This window comes from Triticum aestivum, chromosome 6B (assembly GCF_018294505.1).
Source record: "Triticum aestivum cultivar Chinese Spring chromosome 6B, IWGSC CS RefSeq v2.1, whole genome shotgun sequence".
NCBI lineage: Eukaryota > Viridiplantae > Streptophyta > Magnoliopsida > Poales > Poaceae > Triticum > Triticum aestivum.
In genome coordinates, this window is record NC_057810.1 from 249,242,890 (window position 1) to 249,251,781 (window position 8,892).

General features: G+C 45.3%; 1 protein-coding gene and 1 long non-coding RNA gene across 4 annotated transcripts; one reads left to right on the forward strand and one right to left on the reverse strand.

The window, feature by feature from the left end:
• Positions 1–876: 876 nt before the first annotated feature.
• Positions 877–7,874, reverse strand: LOC123136817 (uncharacterized). 3 transcript variants are annotated; one of them, XR_006467292.1, is made up of 4 exons: positions 7,429–7,871; positions 2,809–3,209; positions 2,037–2,713; positions 877–1,916 (listed from the first exon to the last, which is right to left on the reverse strand). It is a non-coding gene; the product is annotated as an uncharacterized lncRNA (long non-coding RNA). The 3 variants fall into 3 exon arrangements; XR_006467293.1 differs by having other exon boundaries at positions 877–2,713; positions 2,809–3,129; positions 7,429–7,874; XR_006467291.1 differs by having other exon boundaries at positions 877–2,713; positions 7,429–7,870.
• LOC123136816 (protein MAIN-LIKE 1) lies at positions 4,812–5,777 on the forward strand. The gene is made up of 2 exons (XM_044556322.1): positions 4,812–5,351; positions 5,431–5,777. Exons 1-2 carry the CDS (start codon positions 4,830–4,832, stop codon positions 5,752–5,754), a joined length of 846 nt encoding a protein of 281 aa, XP_044412257.1. The 5' UTR covers positions 4,812–4,829; the 3' UTR covers positions 5,755–5,777.
• Positions 7,875–8,892: the final 1,018 nt, after the last annotated feature.

Here is an 8,892-nt window from a genome sequence, read left to right on the forward strand (position 1 = left end):
CACATCTATCCTACTTTTTTTTTTTGCTTTCCTTCTCTTTTTATAGAGGCCTGCTCTTATGAATTAAACCCAATGTTTCATATTCAACTCCCATACAACATGCAGTGTTCTTTGTTATTTCTTTGAGAATTTCCTAATGAGACGACCTAACATGATACATCATCAACCACACGTGCAGCTTCTTACAAACTACACTACAGATTTTTCTTTCTTATTTCTTTGAGAATTTCCTTATGGGACGACCTAACATGCTACATCATCAACAACGCATGCAGCTTCTTACAAACTACACTACATATTCTATCTAAAATTAGTAGTTATGTTGCCTAAATTTAGAATTAGTTTATCACTAGAGCAATCACCTTCGTTTGTAATCAAGGAAAATGTCATTAGTACTCTTCGGTCAGCTTCTACTTTGCAACTGTGCCATACCAAATCCCTGACATATTGTTCCTGTTTATAGGGACTTTGTTCCATAATATTTTCTATTCGTTAACCTTTGGTATGTCTGCGGTGATACAAAATTTCCGCAGCAACGCGCGGGGTATCATCTAGTTTGTTTTATTAGTAGGTATAGATCTCACGGGCCAAAGCCTTTTTTCTCGTCCACAATCTCTTCCTCTTCCTAATTAATAGGTGCATGCACAATGAGGCTGTGCAGGAGAATAAAGACAGGCCATTAGTTACAGATGAACGCAGAGGAAAAATAGTGTGTATCAGTTGGCTAATTAAACGGATTAGTAAGTTTGCACGTGCAATGCACGTCTCAACCAATGCTAATTTCAACAAATAGTCCTACTATGAATGACACTCACGTAAGTAAAACATGACAAACAAGCATTCAAAGATACAAAGAAATACACTTAAAGAGCTTGAAGATGAACATAACCACTATAAATGGTTCGCTATCATCATGTAACTTGAGGAAAATTCAAAGAACACAACGACACATCAATTTCTATCTGCACAGCTCCTCTCTGAATTGGACTCTCATGTTTCTTGCTATCTTTCTCACAACATGCTTGGCTTCAGAAAGAACACCTAAAGTAGCCTCCAGAAAGAGCTAAACTAAAGAAGTTTTGCACATGATAAATGTAAGAAACAAGAAAAACCAGGGCTATCCCTCGCGCCAAGCAGCCCTGAAGGCCTTAACCTTGTCCCTAATCAGGGGGAAAACCACATTAGCCGATGCCTCTTTTGCTTAAAGGTTCACATGTAGCGTTCTTTCCACAGATTCCAAACTGTGTCCAGGGCCCAATCCAGCGGCCTCCTTTTATTGACAACCGGCGCCATTGCAAATACCTTGGCCCACCACAACATAATTGAGTTCTCGATTAAACCTGCAGGCACAATGGAAGGGGTCACCAGGGACAGCAACTGGCAGATCTGACTCGCAAAAGCACAACTTAAATGAGCCGCAGATTCAGGCATCAGGTTGCACATCTTGCACATCGGCGAGTGGGGACTTCCCCGGATTGCAAGCTGGTCAACAGTCCAGATTTTGTTCTGCACTTTGTACTTCCAGACTCTCTCAAGGCCTGGCTTCAGAATTCTCCCAATGAGCTAAACTCCATATGCAGAAGCAGCCGAATACATCAGCAAAAGAAATCCAATAAATCTTATCTTCATCAGTTGACACATGGAAGGATTGTACAAATATTGGTAGAACTTTATGGCAAAGTGTTGTAACATACAACTTATTTTTTGTATTTAAAATCATGCTTATATGAAATATCAAAATGGGAGCTGAGCCAGTATGTATATGGTGTACGACTCAATCATTTCTGAACTTCTAATCCTCTACGTACATACCATTGGTTGTAAATGAAATATATAGCAAATTTCCTGCATGCGCAGCCAAAGGAATATAATTCCATGTTTTTTTTTGCAAGTATACCAATCCGTTATCTCTGTACCTGAAGTACATATTCAGTCAGACGTCAAGTGAACATAACTATATTAAACTGTTCATATGTCAAGTTTTGACAACATGTAAAGGAATGAAATTTCATCAAAAAAACAAAGGATCACAACACCTCACTGTGCGGAAGCCGGTTGGGGATTTCGATCACAACATCGTGCAACTTATGCTTAGCATTTTCGGTGGCCTGTGGTGAGGCGTAGGTGCTCAGAATGGCTGAGATGGCCCTGAAGTAGCAACGAAGGAAGTTGAGTTAGTTCAGAGTATGTGTCATCTCCAGGCTGTCCCGAACTTCCATCACGAGCTGCAAAAAAATTAGTCGAACAGATGATCAGACGTAGGACCATTGAGCCAAGAGAAGCACCAATTGCGGTGCAAGTATTATGGCTGTCAAAATTTGCAACTTGTGATTGAACAAGTGTCCTTTATGATGAAATTCGACAGTAAAGGAGCATGCTGATAAAAAAATTCTAGGATGGACGAACACATTCAGGATAATAAAAGGACATGGAAAAGCTGAAATTGTTCGAAGCACGCCACAAGAGGTGGAAATCTGACACTACAAAATGTACATTGTGGGGCAACACATCTCTGCTTAAATTCTGCAGGTAATCTGCAACCAATCGGAGCAACAACGGGGCACTTATCTTGGAAAATAGCGAGCCAGAGATGGGATGGAGGCAAAGATACATGCTCGGTATGGACAAACCGGTGAAGCTCCTCCCCATGAAGCACCGCCGGACGCAGGATTCTCGTCGCCGCCACACGGAGAGACGCGCCATCGTCGCTGGCCTGGAAAGAACAAAGGTGGGGGAATGAACCAGTCACTGTCGTACACTCGCTTGAGAAATCAGGCTGGGTTTGCGCATCGAGCTACAGGTACCTACCTTTCCCATCAGAAACTGTTAGGGTTCCTGGCTCGCTTCCCCGCCTGCCGGCCCGCCACCGCCGCCGTCGCCGAGGAGAAGAATGGGGCGCAATCCTGAATCCTGATGCAGGTGGTGAGGCAGCCCGCAGGGTCGGCGGTGGACGGATGCGGTATGGCTCTTGCCGACTCGATGGCCTGTAGGTCCGCCGTTCCATCGGCGATGTCCCAGTAGAAATCACCATCGTCATGGGCAGCGTGGCCACCAGATCAAAGGCTGGGTGGAGTATTTATCTGACGTGGCCTGTAGGTCCGCCGTTCCATCGGCGATGTCCCATGCATGCTACAAGGAAGCACGCCATCGGTTCAAACATCATGCTTCCCCAAAGAGTAGACTACATAAGCAATGGTTTATCCTGCATTCTGAAACATGTCCAAATTATTATGACCTGGTTACCTGAAAAGCAAATACATCCCTAGCAAAACAATGTAGTTGCAAAGTTGTGCATCATCTCGTGAAACTTCTTACTGAAGGAACAACAACATATACCTTCACAAAAATGGGTGGTCTGAGACACTGTCATCTTTGTCTTGGAATTAACATAGGCCTTAGTATATACTAGAACTTCGATTCGTCATGGCATGAGCTTTTGGCGATTGGGACTGCTGACATTATTTTCGTGTGTGACTGCTCCAGCTTTTGATTGGCTTTAGCTTACTAACTTCTATTACTTGTATCACAAGATATACATTTAGAAAACCTCTAATAAACCGTCATTGGCACAAAACATAATATCACTCTGCTGCCCTTGTTGTTTGCTAAAAAATATCTGTAATGGAACTTTTGATTTTATTATGAGTGCCAATAAAGATAGAAATAGCATGGTCATTCTTGAAGACACTGTTTAATGTGATATCATTTAATTTTGAACAACACAAGTACTCCCGGCCGAAATCACTGTTTTGACCTTGTCAGAGATTTAAGTCGCAAACTGAACCCGACGGGAAAATATTTCACGATTTGACCCTTTTAGAAACGCCAAAGACCGCGGCGTTTCTGATGAACTCTGAAACGCCGACCAAGCTAGCGTTGCTGGCCAACACCGAAACGCCGAGGTAGCTCGCGTTTCTGCCCTGGCCCACTGCCAGGCCGGACCCGCTGTTTTCGTTGACGTGGCACGTCGGAAACGCCAATGTCCCTGGCGTTTCTGACCTGTATGAAGTAATGGGCGCGGGGCCGCGGGGGCCTGACCCAGCCCATCTTCTCCGCTCGGGCAGTTCGTCCCGTGACGAACTGGAGGCCGCCCCCTCCCTCTTCTTCACCAAATCTCCCCCAGATCTGCTATTTTGACCATCAAAACGAGTAGATCGAAGCACCCCCGAGTTGCTTGAGGTATTCTCTTCTCAATCCTCTATTTGTTTTCAGTCAAGATTGGCTATTGTAGATGCATTTTTTCAAACATGGTGGAACCCTAAGATTGGCTATTGTAGATGCTTGAGGTATTTTCTTCACAATCCTTGTGTTGAAGTATTGTTAGTTAACTTGTATAGCATTGGATTTAGAGAGAGACCATTTTTTAGGATTAGGTTGAACCTATTATTTGTTAATAATTAGTTGTGATAGATTCTTTAGGATTAAATATGTTGAAAAGAATTGGTGTTGGTAATGTGGTTCGTGATTTATATCTTTGGGATAATTTGTAGTAGTTCTCACACAATTTTGTATATGATGTGGTCATAATTTTAAGCATATATCATAACAAATCCATGTACCTTATTTTGTAGGATGTTTGAGCCGGATAAATATCCCGGCCTTGATGATTATTACGAGGAGAAGCATCGTGCTGTGCTTGTGGAAAGAGGGGAGGTAATTATGTATCTACATTGTCGATTCTCATATTGTGAGTATATTGTGAGTAGTTTAGAGAAGTATATAAATTGTGCGTGTGATTTTTGTAGGTTCCTCCAGTACTTCGGTTGAGAGGCCACAACCCACGTGAGTCACTTGTGTATGACCGTCGCTACGAGCCTTATTTTAGAAGAATGGATCTTCTCCAGTTTGTGCTCAACTTTAAAGGCACACCACCATGGCTGAACTCGACGGCCATTACCGCCCTTACGGACCGTTGGAGGCCGGAGACGCACTCTTTTCACCTTGCTCTTGGTGAGATGACCGTCACTTTGGAGGATATTGCGATGATCTCCGGTCTTCCGATCGAGGGCAGGGCTCTTACCGGGAAGGTGAAGTCCGAGGGGTGGCGACAAAGGGTTGCAGGTTTGGTAGGTGTTGAACCTCCCCCGTGGATTCATGAAACAAAGAAGGATCCTAGGCCATCTGGTGTTTTGTTCTCGTGGCTACAACAACATTTTTATGAGTGCCCAGAGAATGCCAGTCCGGCTGTTGTGGAAAGGTACGCCAGGGCTTACTTATGGAATCTTTTGACCCAAGTGGTGTTTCCTGACCGCACGGGAGACACAGCCTCGTGGATGTTCTTGGACCCTCTTCGTAACTGGGATGTTAAGTGGAGTTGGGGGTCGGCGGCACTAGCTTTCTTGTACCGTCAGGTAATGCTAATTTGATGAATTTTCATTATATGAAAGAGTTTTTTGCATGTGATTGTTTAATGTGTATACAAATGTGCAGTTGGACGGAGCATGTATGAGGAGTAAGCCGAAATCTTGTCTTGGTGGTTTTGTTTGGGCCCTACAGATTTGGATGTGGGAGCGTATCCCTGTGGGCCGTAACTTAACCATTGCTCCCGAAGAACCTTGGGAGTGGCCTTTTGACGGGGAGGAGGAGCGGTATCCCACTATCGCATACACGTGGGCTAATGTCCAAGTGTCTAGTATCGCAGCCATGGGGCGGTACAAGGCATACATAAGCGAGCTTGACATGCTTACTTACAACCAGGTAATTATCAAATGCCTTGCTATCAATTCAGATTTTTTGTTGTTGTGCATGAGCTAGTGACATGTTGTGATGTAGGTTAATTGGAGGCCGTACATGGTACTTAGGCAGTTCCCTTTGAGCAATATGTGCTTTCGTGACCAACATCTTTGGCGTGTGCGTTGCCCCATGATATGCTTTTTTGCGGTGGAGTGGCATCTTCCACATCGTGTTTCGAAGCAATTTCTTCATGAGTGGTGTGTCACTTAAGTTTTATTCAGGGCACGGAGCTATGGAGATGTATCAATGATAGTAATGTGGTGCTTGGCCGCGCACCTTGTAGAGAAACGGACAGTCTCGTTAGGAGTACTCTACAGGTTAGAGGCCTTTTTAATATGAACATTTATTTTATATCATGTGAACTATTTTTGCATATTTACATGTCAATGCCTTTGCCTCTGCAGAAGGTTGTGAATCGTTGCCGAACACTAGCTGCTTTACTCTCTTGCCATGGCGGTTCATCAACGGATGTGTGTGCACGTGCTCAGTATAGAATGGATGTTCTTTCTTCCGCTCGTCCATCTTCGAGCCAAGCACGTGCTTCTTCCGCTCGTCCTTCTTTCAGCCGAGGAGGTGCTTCTTCTAGCCGAGCACGGATTGATGAACAGGAAGATGAAGAGGAGGAGACAGACTACGATGCGGATCCAGACTATGTGGAGCTTGGGGCTTCGCAGATGGAAGATGCTCCACGGCCAACTCAACCTTCTCAGCCTTCTGAAGAAGCACGCCGAGTTAGCTCAAGGAACATCCGACGTCCTGGATGGCAGAGCACTCCAGAGGGCTACGTCAACAGGGGGAAGATGGCTGCGAAAAGAGGCAAGAAGTGAAGTGATGACTGATGCGAGTTTGTTACTTCTATTCTGGTGAACTAGAAATGTAGTTAGCTTTTCAGATGGAGCGAACTTGTTAGTTCCATATCTGATGCACTTGTTATTTGTATGTCATCAAGACTTGTGAATTATTATGTTAAGTTCGTTGCCAAAAAATGTCTCATTGCTATACTGTTGCTGTACTTGGCTTTAATATAGTGAAAACTGTTGGATCATTTATATTGTGAAATCTGTTGCTGTATTTGGAATGGTTTGTTGTTATCTGCATAAAAGGTCAGAAACGCCAAAGGCATTGGCGTTTCATTGTGACCTGGAAACGCCAAAAGGACCGGCGTTTCTGGTGTGAACGGCAACGTTGCATGTGCGTTTCTAGAAACGCTAGCCGGCTCGGCGTTTCAAACCAGTCACGTCAGCTAGCAACGCCAACTCGGCCTGGCAGTGGGCCAGGGCAGAAACGCGGGAAACCTCGGCGTTCCGGTGTTGGCCGGCAACGCTAGCTTGGTCGGCGTTTCAGGGTTCATCAGAAACGCCGCGGTCTTTGGCGTTTCTAAAAGGGTCAAATTGTGAAATACTTTCCCGTCGGGTTCAGTTTGCGACTTAAATCTCTGACAAGGTCAAAACAGTGATTTCGGCCGGTACTCCCTCCGTCCCAAAATTCTTGTCTTAGATTTATCTAGATATGGATGTATCTAACACTAAAACGTGAATAGATACATCCGTATATAGACAAATCTAAGACAAGAATTTTGGGACGGAGGGAGTAGGATGCAAGGGATAAAAACAGTAATCTGCTAGGATGATGCCAAATCTGGTCCCCGTTTTTAATCAATATTGTGCTGAATTGTAGAGAGGATCAGCCGCTTACCAGCCTTCGTTGCGTAGGATCCCCGTTTCCGGCGACGTGGTCGGTTCCAGCAGCGGCGGGGAGAGATTCTTCTCTGCTCCCCGTTTCCGGCGACGTGGTCTGGTCTGATCCGAGCTAGTACAATTCAGCACGCGCATGGTGGTCTAATAGTCTATGCAGGATTGAGGCTAACAACAGCAGATCAGGAATAAGCTGCGGCTGCTGGCGGCCGGTGGCGATCGAAAATCATCCATGGTGGTCGTCGGCGATGGGGAAAACTGTTTTTCACGGGGCGCTGAGAAGCAATCGAATCCAGGAGAAGACGGAATGAAGGGACCTGTCCCTAATTGCAGAATAACCAGGGTGTCTTCCGTATATTTTTGCTAGAAGGAAGTGAGGCTAGTCAATCTGTCCCTAGAGTTCAGATCCAACGAACCATGCTGTCTCGGAGCATCGGAGCAGATTGTGAGCCGTATCACCAGATATGTACTCCAGAGCAAGAGTTTTGATATGCGGTCCAGATTTGAGCTACATACGGAACGCGAACGTAAAAAACCACGTCCCCGGTCTTTGACTACCACCAGCGGGGACGACCAGTCGATTACCCACTCACAGATGCTACTCCCCGGTAGCGCTCTTCTCCGCCGGTCCAACAAGGTCCCGGCCAACATCTTAATTTGCGACGGCCTCCTTGGCTGCCCCCTCTTCAGCCCATGCCTAACGCCCCCAGCATTCACACGTGGTCATTATGGCACCGCTGGGCGAAGATCCTCTACTGTACGGCAAAGTGACGTTCGACCACTGACATGTGGGTCCGATGAAACCTGACCAACATGTATGCACGGTATGTCAGGCGAGCTACTTCCGGCGCCGCCTCCGCTGGTCAGGAGGTGAGGGCCAAGTTCAAGGCACCAGTAAGTACACCAACTTTTGATTTAATTATGTCTATGGCGCACTGATCAGTGACCTCAAAAAAGCTGGGCCGTTTGAGCTAGCACAAAAGCCTACTGTTGCGATGAACTCAAGTGCTTCTGAATTACGGTTTTCGTTTGTTTTTCCGTTAATAAAGCAGGCAATTTTCTTCTTTCTTATTAGTTAATGATATGAAGCAAAACTTTTGCTTCCGTTCAAAAAAAAGTGCTTCTGAATTGTTATGTGATCCCTTCACATGCATACGGATACACAGTCCCATGCATGCGGATACAAAGTCCAAAGGAAGAAGGATAAGGAACGGTAGGTATGAAGTCCGTGGGTTAATTATCTTACAAAGATATGTGGTCCCTTCACATGCTTACGGATACACAGTCCCAGACTTTCAATGGATACTGGTGTTGTTGGTTGACACCTTTCTAGGATGTATGCCATGATGGTTATGAAGACTCGGCAATGCTTCAAAGCTACAGACCAAATGAAATTAAACCCATTAAGCATCGCGAGAATGGCGGTCAACCGGCTATGCCATGTGGCGCACACTGGCTGCCCGCG

Coding starts and splice junctions, on each gene's coding strand:
- LOC123136816 (XM_044556322.1), top strand. CDS start 4,830: ATGGATCTTCTCCAGTTTGTGCTCAACTTTAAAGGCACACCACCATGG. Junction 5,352..5,430: donor TAGCTTTCTTGTACCGTCAG/GTAATGCTAATT, acceptor ACAAATGTGCAG/TTGGACGGAGCATGTATGAG.